We start from the raw sequence: 15,154 nt of genomic DNA, 5'->3' as shown, positions 1-15,154 counted from the left end.
TGTCATGCCTCCCCAATGGCAGTGGTGTCATGCCTCCCCAATGGCAGTGGTGTCATGCCTCCCCAATGGCAGTGGTGTCATGCCTCCCCAATGGCAGTGGTGTCATGCCTCCCCAATGGCAGTGGTGTCATGCCTCCTCAATGGCAGTAGTGTCATGCCTCCCCAATGGCAGTAGTGTCATGCCTCCCCATCTTTCCAATGGCAGTAGTGTCATGCCTCCCCAATGGCAGTGGTCTCATGTCTCCCCAATGGCAGTAGTGTCATGCCTCCCCAATGGCAGTAGTGGCATGTCTCCCCAATGGCAGTAGTGGCATGCCTCCTCAATGGCAGTAGTGGCATGCCTCCCCAATGGCAGTGGTGTCATGCCTCCCCAATGGCAGTGGTGTCATGCCTCCCCAATGGCAGTGGTCTCATGTCTTCCCAATGGCAGTGGTCTCATGTCTTCCCAATGGCAGTAGTGGCATGTCTCCCCAATGGCAGTAGTGGCATGTCTCCCCAATGGCAGTGGTGTAGGTCACCCCATTCTCCCCCATGGCAGTCTTGTAATGTCTCCCCATACCCCCAATGGTAGTAATGCCATGTCTCCTCGTCTCCCCAATGGCAGCAATGTCATGTCTCCCCGTCCACCCCAAAGGCAGTAGTGTCATGCCTCCCCAATGGCAGTAGTGTCATGTCTCCCCAATGGCAGTAGTGTCATGTCTCCCCAATGGCAGTAGTGTCATGCCTCCCCAATAGCAGTAGTGTCATGCGTCCCCAATGGCAGTAGTGTCATGCCTCCCCAATGGCAGAAGTGTTGTGTCTCCCCAATGGCAGTAGTGTCGTGTCTCCCCAATGGCAGTAGTGTCGTGTCTCCCCAATGGCAGTAGTGTCATGTCTCCCCAATGGCAGTAGTGTCATGTCTCCCCAATGGCAGTAGTGTCATGCCTCCCCAATGGCAGTAGTGTCATGCCTCCCCAATGGCAGTAGTGTCATGCCTCCCCAATGGCAGTAGTGGCATGCCTCCCCAATGGCAGTGGTCTCATGTCTCCCCAATGGCAGTAGTGTCATGCCTCCCCAATGGCAGTAGTGGCATGTCTCCCCAATGGCAGTAGTGGCATGCCTCCTCAATGGCAGTAGTGGCATGCCTCCCCAATGGCAGTGGTGTCATGCCTCCCCAATGGCAGTGGTGTCATGCCTCCCCAATGGCAGTGGTCTCATGTCTCCCCAATGGCAGTAGTGTCATGCCTTCCCAATGGCAGTAGTGGCCTGTCTCCCCAATGGCAGTAGTGGCATGTCTCCCCAATGGCAGTGGTGTAGGTCACCCCATTCTCCCCCATGGCAGTCTTGTAATGTCTCCCCATACCCCCAATGGTAGTAATGCCATGTCTCCTCGTCTCCCCAATGGCAGCAATGTCATGTCTCCCCGTCCACCCCAAAGGCAGTAGTGTCATGCCTCCCCAATGGCAGTAGTGTCATGTCTCCCCAATGGCAGTAGTGTCATGTCTCCCCAATGGCAGTGGTGTCATGCTTCCCCAATGGCAGTAGTGTCATGCCTCCCCAATGGCAGTAGTGTCATGCCTCCCCAATGGCAGAAGTGTCATGTATCCCCAATGGCAGTAGTGTCGTGTCTCCCCAATGGCAGTAGTGTCGTGTCTCCCCAATGGCAGTAGTGTCATGTCTCCCCAATGGCAGTAGTGTCATGTCTCCCCAATGGCAGTAGTGTCATGCCTCCCCAATGGCAGTAGTGTCATGCCTCCCCAATGGCAGTAGTGTCATGCCTCCCCAATGGCAGTAGTGTCATGCCTCCCCAATGGCAGTAGTGGCATGCCTCCCCAATGGCAGTAGTGGCATGCCTCCCCAATGGCAGTAGTGGCATGCCTCCCCAATGGCAGTAGTGGCATGCCTCCCCAATGGCAGCACTGTCATGCCTCCTCATCTCCCCAATGGCAGTAGTGTCATGTCTCCCCAATGACAGTAGTGTCATGCCTCCTCATCTCCCCAATGGCAGTAGTGCCATGCCTCCCCAATGGCAGTGGTGTCATGTCTCCCCAATGGCAGTGGTGTCATGTCTCCCCAATGGCAGTAGTGTCATGCCTCACCATCTCCCCAGTGGCAGTAGTGTCATGTCTCCCCAATGGCAGTAGTGTCATGCCTCACCATCTCCCCAGTGGCAGTAGTGTCATGTCTCCCCAATGGCAGTAGTGTCATGCCTCACCATCTCCCCAGTGGCAGTAGTGTCATGTCTCCCCAATGGCAGTAGTGTCATGCCTCCTTATCTCCCCAATGGCAGTAGTGTCATGTTAGTTGGGCCAGCTGGCTTCAGTTATACTGGCCCATACTTATCGGCAAGGATGGCATGAATCCAGGAAACAAAACACACAGCGCTCCCAGCCCACCAGCCAACTCACATCTCTCCTCCGCGGCTTCCTGAGATAAGACTTTGAAATCAAGGAACCAGGTTTCCAACCAAGCGATGACGAAGGACACGATGGGAAGGAGGTAGCCGAACGCCCCTTTTGAGAGAAGCTGCAATGGAGGAAGTTACACAAGACATGAGATGCGTCACTTGGATTGGCTATCTGTTATGACGAAAATGTTGCCTCAGCAATAATGTTGAGAGCAGGACAACATATTCATTCACTTACCTGCCTTCACTCAAGAGCTCGGTTGGATCTCAGCACAACTTCTATAAATACAAAAAGTGACTGGTGCCAACTCTGCAGCTTAGGTGCATTATTTGTGCATTTGTGTCCAATGGTGCCAGGAGAATGGACACAAGACTCTCTCCTACTGAGGGATCCATTCGCCTCAGCTGTACGTGGGACATTCCAATGTAGCAGACAGTGAAGAGCACAAGGGCAGGTGCTGGGAACCTCTTCCTTTAGTTTACACTCTTCCAAGAGAAGTAGTTAGTACAGGGAGGATATAGTCATGCCCAATGCTTCCAACTAAACAGGCAGCTATAGAGCTAGAAACATGTCGCCGTAGATCAAATATAGCAATGCCGAAAGCAATCCGAGCTAGAATCGATTCTTACCTTGGAAAGTGTGTGGGCTGAAAAACCCAAAGTCACACTAACCACCACAACAGTGTTTCAACAGCCTGACCCTACAGATTATAAATGTAAAACAATGTATATACATGCGCAATAAAAACATCAGAACTACTCTGGCAGGGCAAAGAGCCGTGGCTATGCCCAGACGAGGAGCGACCCGCAGATGAAGCATGCCACCTAGTGCGGGTTAGGGTTTGTGTCCTCTTGAATTGCGACAAAGGGGACAGTAGGGGTGGATTTTAAATTGCACATAACGTATTTATAATACAAAGAGCGGTGGTTGGGGGTATTTGTGGAATAATTCAGTACAGGGGTGGCAACCTTGACCCCTTTGAAATGACACTGCTCTTTCTCTCCCTTTTACTGCGCCCCATCATCATGGATGCAGACAGAATTAAAAGGATGCGGGGATTCTGGCCGGCCCCACTCTGGGGTCTCTGGTGCTGCACCACCAAACTAGTCAACTGGAAAGACACTGCGACTCAACACACCAAATACTGTGTGCCTAGTGTTCAGAGGATGACTTGCTCAGTCTTACAACTGCAGGGACAAAGCATATGATTTTAGGGAGGACCTAGAGGCTCCATGATGGAAGAAAATAGCCCGGCGCGTACTGCGTTGGTCTCTGATCTGGACTGGAACCCCAGGTGCTGAAGGATTCAAGCCTTGACTGAAGGCTTTGCTAAAAACCTCCAATACAACCTGTGTTGTTTTTCTTATGGGTTGGTAGACGGGGCACTCTGTCAGACTGTGGTCTCTGGTCTCCAGCTCGAGGTGCTGGAAGAGTCAAGCGTTTACTGAAGGATTTTGTAAGAACCTCAAACCAAGACCCTTTACATTTATTATTTTTGTAAGTAATAAACAACCTTTTTATGGTTTGGGAGACGGGGTACTTTACTGTGCACACTATCTTAAATAGATGTAACTGTCGAAGACGGGAGCGTTTAGAAAAATCTGGCAAGATAATGCAGCAATTTGCGTTAATTTAAGCAGCAACCAAAACTCTGGCAAATTAAGTGCTACCATCAAAACTCTAGTCATGCAACTTAAACTATCGATTCGAATGGCGATTTCATTTTAATCGAATGAGACGGCTCCACCTTTCTATGGAGGTTGTGCAGTTGCCGATTGTAATATTTCTCTCACTCTTCGTTTGTAAGGGGTCAAAGTTGCCTAAATGCGGAAACACTATAAAAATAAACATAAATGTATTATTTTACCTTCACTAATGTTGTCCCTACCTACGTATTGAAAGCAGTGAGGAGGACTAGGCTAAACAAGCATTGTTAGCACCACGGTGTCCAAAACATGAAGTGCGGTGTTGGAGTATACCGCACTTCATGTTTTAGACAGCACAGCGCTATCAATGCTTGCTTATTTTAATGCGGTTTGCTAAAATAAACATGCATTGTTAGCACCCTGATGTCCAGAACATGAAGCGGGTGTCAGGGAACAAAACGTGAAGTGCGGTGTTGGAGTATACCGCACTTCACGTTTTAGACAGCACCGCGCGATCAATGCTTGCTTATTTTAGTGCGGTTTGCTAACATAAACATGCATTGTTAGAATCCTCCTGTCCAAAACATGAAGCGCAGAAGCGGGGAACGAAGGAGTGAGACGGAGTCCTGCTGCAGGAGCGGTCTGCACTCTGAGGGAGGTGTGGCGTTTCGACAAACTGCTACAAAATAAAGAAGCATTGTTAACATGAAGCGAGGTGCTCAAGAAGCGGGTGCGTGCTGATTTTTAATTTTTTTTTTAATGAAAAACGTCCCCGTTTTATTGATGTGGCTGAGAGGTCCATTAACGCTTAGAATCGTATTAAAAATGGCGTGGGCTGTCCTAAAGTAAACATGACATAAAAAACCACCAGTCTTACGGATCGGAAAATAACTGACGGTATGATCTGTGGGACCCAGACAACAAGCAGGACTTTTCCTTAGGAATGTCAATATGCAGGTGCTTCTTGGCAGCACAAATACACCGAGCCAATAGTAAGGTCTGTCCATCGGTATTCTGTAGCTCCTCACTGTGGCATGGGCTGAAAGTTAAATAAAAGACGCGCTCTGTGGTGAGGAAGGGGCGGGAATTGAAGCGCAGCCGGGCTGAAAGTTAAATAAAAGACGCGCTCTGTGGTGAGGGAGGGGCAGGGAGTTGAAGCGCGGCAGGGCTGACGTACGGGTCAGTGGCAGAGAAACATTATTTTTCATGAAGATTAATAAAACAAGGGAGAGAGGCTGAGTGCTGAAAGCAAAAGAAAACCAAGCCGCGAAAGTGATCGGACAGAGGCAGAGGGGAAAGCACGGGAAATAAAAACAAGCATTTGCCGCGCGACGCGGGAAGCTTGTAATAAGAGAAGCTGACGAGGAGGGAGTGGGAGAAGGGAGGGGGTAGGAGAGGGGATTCACGCGTGCGCTGTAAGGCTTAATGAGCCATTACAGAAAGCCAGATGGCAGCTGTGCACGCCGCGCACGCTTGTGCGCGTAACAGCAAGCTGGTGGCCGGCAAAAGCCTGTGGGTAACACTTTTAAAACCCAGTTACTAAATGTCTCGCTAGAGCAGTGCATGCGCTGGCTCAGGCGAGACCTAAAAATGAGTTTCATTATTGATAAAAATCTTTCTGCACAGCCCTCACTTGTAAAGCATAGGACAGCTCCTGACCCTAGAAGCACTGCACAGCCCTCACAATACACTGGCAGCTCCTGACACCTAGAAGCACTGCACAGCCCTCTCTCACAATGCACGGGAGAGCTCCTGACCCTAGAACACAGGTCTTCAAACTGTAGGGCGCGCCCCCCCTGGGGGGACGTTGGTGGGTTCCCAGGGGGGCGCAAAGGCCTCTACAAGCACATGTAAATGAAGAGGCCTGGAAGTGCAGCGATGTTTATTTGCTGTATTTCCAGGCGGTCTTCATTTACTCTAAAGCCCTCAAGAGTGCTGTGGGGCCAGAGTTCAGTGGGTGTGCTGCTAGGGGCTCACTGGGCAGTGTCTGAAGTCTTATTAAGACTCCAGCACGCCTGGGTTTTTCACAGGTCTTTAAAGACCATTTGCACATTAACATACCTTTGGAAACTGGTTACCGAGGCTTAGTTTTTTTTTCTGTTTCCAGTACCCCCTGGGCCCCCACTCTGCCTATTTTTACATTGCATTTTACATTTACTGCTGTAGTATGAGAATGCATTTCATGAAAAGGAATATAAAGTAGGGTTGCCAATAGAAAAAATGCCAGCCATGTAGGTTTAAAGAGCCTGCAAAGACCATGCTTTGACACTAAATAGGGATTTAAATAAAAACGTATGTATTCATTTGTCATGTGACTTTCTGTCTGTTCCTTTTATTTTCAGTCATGAATCATTCAGGCAGCCCTAGAACACATTTAAAAGTGCTTTATATTTGCTTTTCGATGTATGCACAGATAAGTAATGAAAATAGGGCTTTAGGTACTGTTTATTTTTGTACTGTCTGGCACATCAAAATAATGAGCTGGCAACCCTAATCATAAGACTGGAAGTTTGTTGCAGGATCAGCACATTTTTATTTCCTTCGCCCCGTCAATAACATGCTGATTAACTTCAAGTGTCTGGGAATTCACCCTGCATTTAGACAACTCACTCCTCATTCTCACCCTTCACTTTCACGCTTACCCTGCACTCAAAGCACATAGTTATGGTTTTCCTGCATTTGCTACATAATCCATTGTCTGCTGCATAATTTGCAGATAAAAAATTGCAGTGGAAGGCCCTTTCTAAAGGTTGACTGGTCACCTTTCTGTTTCTTATTTCTATATGTGGGTGTTAGTGTGGTACGTATGAGGGGCAATAAAGGCCAGGACAATGTCAACAAGTGTAAAAATAGCACAGTAATGCTATCACAAAAAAAACAGCATAATTCACCTTTGCTTGCTGCAGAATTTAGTCAACCATGCTGCATAATTTGGCCTTCTCCGTTCCGCATAATTCCAATGGCCCTGTTTATAGTGCTGTGAGGTCCCAGCCTGTGGCAGAAAGCACTGTGAATATGTAAGTCATTATTTTAAATCAGTATTCACATACGCTAAGCTAGTCTGCTGCAAAATGATGCAGTGATTGAGATAAAACAAGTTCTTACAAAATATACTTTTTAGTAATAAGTAATCAAACTGTATCTAATGCAGACATTTTTGTAAGTGTCTCCACTTTTCCAGATTCCAGCTGATAACTCCTTTACATTACATCTTAAAAAGAATAGATCTTTGCCACCATAAAGCTTTAAGCAGATCCACTGGAATTATTCAGCAGAAGAGGACAACATTATGCGGCATGCTTGGTAAATGTGCCACATTTTATGGTTAGCATTACTTCATTTTTTATCATTTTTTTTTTGTTTTTGTTTTGAAAAACCTTTATTCAAAGAGTCAAGGTACACAGCAGAGAGCCTACAACCCCTATGGGCCGGCCGCGGTAAATATCTCGCATATGTCTCGAATCACACAGCCCTATGCCGTCAACCCGGAGGTACGGCGGCGTTGAAGGATGCAGGTGTACCAAGGTGAAACCAGAATGTGGCAGGTCTAGTGTCCTTCAGAACATCCACAGAGATATGGGCAGAGCGCCCCAATTTGCATTAATGTGCCCAACAATCAAACTCCCCCTCCCTCCCACCCCTTAACTACCGGTCAACACTACGCTCATCTCACGTGTCCAAGGCTGGGGGCTACAGCCGCCGCCCCCTTCCCTGCACCCTAACCGCATCAGCAGGATACTAGACATCTCCAGGGTCTTCCTGCGCGATGGCAGGAGGTTCGCAAATGCCGCCCCTAAAATCGTTCCACTTGATCCATACCTCAACCCATTTGCGAGGGCACCCTCTCGCCACATACACAGTTCTTTCTTGCAGCATGCACCAGTCCATATCGTTGTTCCAATCTGATAGTTTTGGTGGAACAGCGCTTCCCCAGAGCCTAGCAATGTTCCGCTTCGCAACCATATGACCAAGCGTGACCCAGAGCATCCCTTTTGGCGGCAGGTCCGTTGGTTCCCATATATTAAGGATGCACTTTTTAGCCTCCGGGCGAATCTCCACTTCCCACACCTCCTCCATACACCTCACCACTCTTTTCCAATACCTCTGAATCTTCGGGCAGCCCCACAATATGTGGAAAAAGGTTCCCGTGTCCCCACAACCCCTCCTGCAGCGCGCTGTGTCCGCCCTCCCCATCACTTGTAGTCTCGTGCATTTTTTATCATTTTAACTCACGGTAACGCTGTCAGGGGAACTATTTCACCTCATTAGTACCAGTTTAACACCCAAATACAGCAGTAAGTAACTACAAGATTACCAGTCAATCTTTGCAAAAGGCTTTCCACTGGTCCGAAAACTTTGTCATGCTTTAAGTAACGTTTGTTCCGTTTGAGCTAGAATTAAGTTTTTTTTGTTGAAATCTGCAGATTATGTAGCAAATGCAGTAAACTGATAATTATGTGGAAAACGCTGCTGCTGCAGAAACTCATAATTCCAGTGGCCCTAGCTTTAAGTGACTCAATCAATCAATGGCTGGTAAGAAGGCTGGTTTCTTTTTTTTAACTTTCTGCACTACCACCACACACTTCGATTTCAGGCAGAGGCATCTCAAAGTCCGTATTAACCATTCAGGGGCAGTTTTTTTTTATGAAAGCTGAGTCCATGGGGTGGCAGGTAGGTCAGCAGGGTTGCATTCAGATGCAGAGCCCTAATCCTCTTGATCCTTGGGGCTCACAGTAATGGTCCAGGAGAAAGAGGAAAGGAGCGCGATTCATAGATATTGACAAAGAGAACGCTCAGAATAGGGAGCACTGTATACGGACTCATTTTTATGTTTACAAATGGCCAGCGACCACTTCTTCAGAGAGATACCCCAAAGAAGGGGACAATAAGTGTTGGTTTTTTTTTAAAGGGACATTCATTAGTGAAGCTGGTACTGCTGTCAAGTGTGTAAGTGGCCACTGCTGGTTATCATAAAGGAGCAGATGCAGCAGGACTGGGGCCCAGGGATTTTGGGGGCCCACTGCATCACAATTATGACTGTCTACCTTTAAAAAAGGGGCATCAACCATATTGTCCTTTCAAGCATTAGGACAGAGGTGATGATCCATCATGGAGGGGAAGAGGTAAAAGAGGCAGAGGAGATAGCCTGCTACTCTGGACTGCAGTTATCATTAGTGCAGCAGGTATAGTTGCATTGGGGTCAAAGAGTGTGAGGGGCTCACAACACCCCAATTATGGGGAGCAGTTTGTTTAGGATATCTTTTTTTGTTTGATGCATTTGCTGTTGTATAAGTCTCATACTTGGTGCGGTTCTTAAGCTATAGAAAACATATTCCTGAAATCATCTCATAAGCTCCTCTCCCTGCATGCAGCCATGTCCCTTCCGCTCCCCCAATCCTTGCCATAAAGTTTTGGAGGGGGGCCCGACCTCAAAACATTTTGCTTTGGGGAGGCTCAGAGTAAAAAAGTTTGAAGACCTCTGCCCTAGAAGCACTGCACAGTCCTCGCAATGCAGGGGGCAGCTCCTGACCCCTAGAAGCACTTCACAGCCCTCACTCACAATGCACGGGCCAGCTCCTGCAATAGGAAGTTGTGCATCGCTATCACAATGCATAAGGTTTCTCCTGAACCCCTACAGAACAGCCCATTCACAATGCATGGGGCAGCTCCTTACCCCTAGAAGCCCTGCACAGCCGTCACTAGCAATGCACAAGGCAGCTCCTCACCCCTAGAAGCACTGCACAGCCCTCACTTGTAATGCATAGGACAGCTCCTCACCCTAGAAGCACTGCACTGCCCTCACAATGCACGGGCAGCTCCGGACACCTAGAAGCACTGCACAGCCCTCACTCACAATGCACGGGCCAGCTCCTGCACCATGGAGTTGTGCACCGCTGTCACAATGCATGGGGTATCCCCTGACCCCCTACAGAACAGCCCTTTATCAATGTACGGGGCTCTCACTTAATGCATAGGACAGCCCTTGCCCCCTAGAAGCACTGCACAGACCTCTCTCGCAATGCACGAGGCAGCTCATGACCATAGAAGTGCTGCACAGCCCTCACGCACAATTCACAGGGGAGTTCCTGACCCCCAGAAGCACTGCACAGTCCTCAGTCACAATACACAAGGCAGCTTCTGACTCGCAGAAGCACTACACAGTCTTCACTCACAATGAACGGGGCAGCCCTTGCCCCCTAGAAGCACTACACAGCCCTCACTTGCAATGCACCAGATCGCTCCTGACCCCAAAAAGCACCACACAGCCCTCGCTCACAATGCACAGGGTGGCTCCTGACCCTAGAATCACTGCGCAGCCCTCACTCAAAATGCATGAGGGAGCTCCTGACCCCCCAGAAGCACCGCACAGCCCTCACTTGTAATGCATAGGACAGCTCCTCACCCTAGAAGCACTGCACAGCCCTCTCTCACAATGCTCGGGCAGCTCCTCACCCCCCAGAAGCACCGCACAGCCCTCACTTGTAATGCACAGGACAGCTCCTGACCCTAGAAGCACTGCACAGCCCTCACTCACAATGCTCGGGCAGCTCCTCACCCTAGAAGCACTGCACTGCCCTCACAATGCTCGGGCAGCTCCTGACCCCCCAGAAGCACCGCACAGCCCTCACTTGTAATGCATAGGACAGCTCCTGACCCTAGAAGCACCGCACTGCCCTCACTCACAATGCTCGGGCAGCTCCTCACCCCTAGAAGCACCGCACAGCCCTCACTTGTAATGCATAGGACAGCTCCTCACCCTAGAAGCACCGCACAGCCCTCACTTGTAATGCATAGGACAGCTCCTCACCCTAGAAGCACTGCACAGCCCTCACTCACAATGCTCGGGCAGCTCCTCACCCCTAGAAGCACTGCACAGCCCTCACTTGTAATGCATAGGACAGCTCCTGACCCTAGAAGCACCGCACAGCCCTCACTCACAATGCTCGGGGCAGCTCCTGTTTACAATCCACAGGGGAGCTGTCACTCGATTGCAGCACCACAGGGCTACAGCTGTTGAAGGCCCTGGTGTCAGCAGAGGTGACCTCACACATGACCCTCAAGGCATAGGGGACCTGCGCAAGATGAGGACGCTCTGGAGGCCTGCGGGACGCAGACAAGAACAAAGAACGGATATTTTAAAGTAGACTGGGGTTTGGGATATGAAAGTATAATGCTGCATTAGATCCTCATAAAGTCGCAGAAAGAAGGAAATGAAATCGGAGGTCAGAAGGGAAATTCCCAGTCTGATGAGGAGAGAAAACAATGATCATGTGTGCTTTAGGGGAAGGGTGCTGCTGCGAGAGTTGCTGTGAAGGGGTCTGGCACTCGCAGGTGCATCACTGTGCGAAGAAAAGAACTGCAGATATCAGGGTCAGTACAGTACCAGAAATGTTACTGCGCAGAGAAAGGAGCTGTAGATCTCACGGCAGGCACTGTACAGGGAGAGCTACTATGCAGAGAAAGGAGCTGTAGATCTCACAGGTGGTGCAGTACAGGGAGAGCTACTGTGCAGAGAAAGGAGCTGTAGATCTCACAGGTGGTGTAGTACAGGTAGAGCTACTGTGCAGAGAAAAGGGCTGTAGCTCTCACAGCAGGCACTGTACAGGGAGAGCTAATGTGCAGAGAAAGGAGCTGTAAATCCCACAGGTGGTGCAGTACAGGGAGAGCAACTGTGCAGAGAAAGGAGCTGTAGATCTCACAGGTGGTGCAGTACAGGGAGAGATACCGTGCAGAGAAAGAAGCTGTAGATCTCACAGGTGGTGCAGTACAGAGAGAGCTACTGTACAGAGAAAGGAGCTGTAGATCTCACAGGTGGTGCAGTACAGGGAGAGCAACAGTGCAGAGAATGGAGCTGTAGATCTCACGACAGGCACTGTACATAGAAAGCTACTGTGCAGAGAAAGGAGCTGTAGATCTCACAGGTGGTGCAGTACAGGGAGAACCTCTGTGCAGAGAAAGGGGCTGTAGCTCTCACAGCAGGCACTGTACAGGGAGAGCTAATGTACAGAGAAAGGAGCTGTAGATCTCACGACAGGCACTGTACATAGAAAGCTACTGTGCAGAGAAAGGAGCTGTAGATCTCACAGGTGGTGTAGTACAGGGAGAGCTACTGTGCGGAGGAAGAAGCTGTAGATCTCACAGGTGGTGCAGTACAGGGAGAGCTACTGTGCAGAGAAAGGGGCTGTAGCTCTCACAGCAGACACTGTACAGGGAGAGCTAATGTGCAGAGAAAGGAGCTGTAGATCTCACGACAGGCACTGTACAGAGAAAGCTACTGTGCAGAGAAAGGAGCTGTAGATCTCACAGGTGGTGCAGTACAGGAAGAGCTACTGTGCACAGAAAGGAGCTGTAGATCTCACAGGTGGTGCAGTACAGGGAGAACCTCTGTGCAGAGAAAGGGTCTGTAGCTCTCACAGCAGGCACTGTACAGGGAGAGCTAATGTACAGAGAAAGGAGCTGTAGATCTCACGACAGGCACTGTACATAGAAAGCTACTGTGCAGAGAAAGGAGCTGTAGATCTCACAGGTGGTGTAGTACAGGGAGAGCTACTGTGCGGAGGAAGAAGCTGTAGATCTCACAGGTGGTGCAGTACAGGGAGAGCTACTGTGCAGAGAAAGGGGCTGTAGCTCTCACAGCAGACACTGTACAGGGAGAGCTAATGTGCAGAGAAAGGAGCTGTAGATCTCACGACAGGCACTGTACAGAGAAAGCTACTGTGCAGAGAAAGGAGCTGTAGATCTCACAGGTGGTGCAGTACAGGAAGAGCTACTGTGCACAGAAAGGAGCTGTAGATCTCACAGGTGGTGCAGTACATGGAGAGCTACTGTGCAGAGAATGGAGCTGTAGATCTCACAGGTGGTGCAGTACAGGGAGAGCTACTGTGCAGAGAAAGGAGCTGTAGATCTCACAGGTGGTGCAGTACAGGGAGAGCAACGGTGCAGAGAATGGAGCTGTAGATCTCACAGGTGGTGCAGTATAGGGAGAGCTACTGTACAGAGAAAGAAGCTGTAGATCTCACAGGTGGTGCAGTACAAGGAGAGCTACTGTGCAGAGAAAGAAGCAGTAGATCTCAGGTGGTGCAGTACAGGGAGAACCTCTGTGCAGAGAAAGGGGCTGTAGCTCTGACGGCAGGCACTGTACAGAGAAAGCTACTGTGCAGAGAAAGGAGCTGTAGATCTCACAGGTGGTGCAGTACAGGGAGAGCTACTGTGCTGAGAAAGAAGCTGTAGATATCACAGGTGGTGCAGTACAGGGAGAGCTACTGTGCAGAGAAAAAATCTGTAGATCTCACAGGTGGTGCAGTACAGGGAGAGCTACTGTTTAGAGAAAAAATCTGTAGATCTCACAGGTGGTGCAGTACAGGGAGAGCTACTGTGCAGAGAAAGGAGTTGTAGATCTCACAGTTGGTGCAGTACAGGGAGAGCTACTGTGCAGAGAAAGGAGCTGTAGATCTCGCAGCAGGCACTGTACGGGGAGAGCTACTGTGCAGAGAAATGAGGTGTAGCTCTCACAGCAGGCCGTGTACAGGGAGAGCTACTGTGCAGAGAAAGGAGCTGTAGATCTCGCAGCAGGCACTGTACGGGGAGAGCTACTGTGCAGAGAAATGAGGTGTAGCTCTCACAGCAGGCCGTGTACAGGGAGAGCTACTGTGCAGAGAAAGGAGCTGCAGCTACAACAGTAGGCCCTGTACGGGGAGAGCTACTGTGCAGAGAAAGGAGCTGTAGATCTCACAAGTGCTGTGGTACAGGGAGAGCTACTGTGCAGAGAACCGAACTGTAGATCTCAGAGCAGCATCGTATGGGAGGGTCATTGTGCAGAGAAAAACTGGCCACATCAGAGGTGGTGCAGTACTGGAAGCGTCACTGTGCAGAGAAGCTAAATGTAGCTCTCAGAGACTGCATGGTAACGCAGAGAAAGGCAGAGTAGACTGCATGAAGTAGTATGGCACTGCCCACTTTAGTGTCAAGTGAAGGAGGTGTACGGCACATTCTCCAGGAACCATGCAATGTATTACTCTGCAGAGAGAGGGAGTGCAGGCCTCACTGGTGGCATAGTGCCAGATGAAGTACTGAGAAATGAAGGGAAAAGGGAGTACAGACCTGTTGGACTTGGCCCTTTTTCCCTGATTTTTTTCGTTTTTGTAGTGTTAAGGTGCAGGTGCTTACTACACCCAAGATGGCTGCCACAGACCCCTGCTACTGCAGAGTGGCCTGTTCTAGTAGCACCCTAGCTGCCAGGAGCTGGCTGGGACCCCACAACAATGTTGCGACACCAGCCCGCCTTTTTTGTCCCATAGGTAGAATGGGGAAGCTCCTGGAATGTGCTGGAACCTTCTAGAAGAAGGGTGGGGTTTTACTTTTGCCGCCTTAGGAGGTGGTCACCTGACCTAGGGCTACTTAACAGAGGGAGGGAACTTTTTCTAGTTAGTTGGGGTAAAGCAGACCTGGGGAACCCACGCAGGAGTTTTAGGCGGTAGGGCCTAGACAGGGACTTATGCCTCTGAAGGTGACAGGGTTTAGGCACTGCCCTTTAAGTGAGTGGGGGATCCTGTACTACCCACTGATCTGGCCCAGCGGTAGGGAGACCCCGGAATGACCTGCCAAGCCTGACTAGGAGGGAACTAGTCACCAACTCACCCCCCCAAGGAACAGAACTTTTAAGGGCGCCAGAACCAACTGCGCCACCAAGACTGTGAAACGTAATACTGAAGTTAATTGCTGAAACTGAACGCTGACACTCCCCAGCTGAGAACTACTGCTGGACTGCTGGGGGATCAACCAGGTACTGGTGCTGTGACCCCTGCGCTCCCCGACCTTGCCTGGGATCCCCCTAGCCAGTCCTGTACCAGGCGCTAGTCGCCGAAGTCACCTCTTAATTTCTGCCCCCTCCCGAGTGTGGGGATTCGAGGCGCACTCACTGCTGCGGCCCAGGGCCAGGAAACTGCCCCCTGTCATCACCGGGGCCCGCGGAGAAGCCCGGGGCCCCGCCGCTGCCGTCGCAGCCGAAGAGTCGCGACCCCCAGCGCCGGGAAGGCCTCGCTGGGCCCAGACGTCTTGCCGCGGCCGCGTAGGCCTGAAGCCCCGCACTAGCATCACCTGACGGGGGCGGACTGCCAAGCG

At 50.3% G+C, this 15,154-nt stretch overlaps 1 protein-coding gene across 15 annotated transcripts in view; it reads right to left on the bottom strand.

Moving 5' to 3' along the window:
* The window catches only part of LOC146771006 (stAR-related lipid transfer protein 3-like), a 150,456-nt gene that overhangs the window by 34,543 nt on the left and 100,759 nt on the right, over window positions 1-15,154 (bottom strand). For all 15 annotated transcript variants that reach the window (XM_085640362.1, XM_085640368.1, XM_085640364.1 and 12 more), the window contains one exon: window positions 2,388-2,505. In XM_085640362.1, the coding sequence (XP_085496488.1) occupies window positions 2,388-2,505 (118 nt within the window). The remainder of the gene's footprint in view (window positions 1-2,387; window positions 2,506-15,154) is intronic.

The sequence above is a fragment of the Triturus cristatus genome, unplaced genomic scaffold (genome assembly GCF_964204655.1).
Source record: "Triturus cristatus unplaced genomic scaffold, aTriCri1.1 SCAFFOLD_354, whole genome shotgun sequence".
In the NCBI taxonomy this organism is placed as follows: domain Eukaryota; kingdom Metazoa; phylum Chordata; class Amphibia; order Caudata; family Salamandridae; genus Triturus; species Triturus cristatus.
This window is presented reverse-complemented; position numbering and strand designations above follow the sequence as displayed.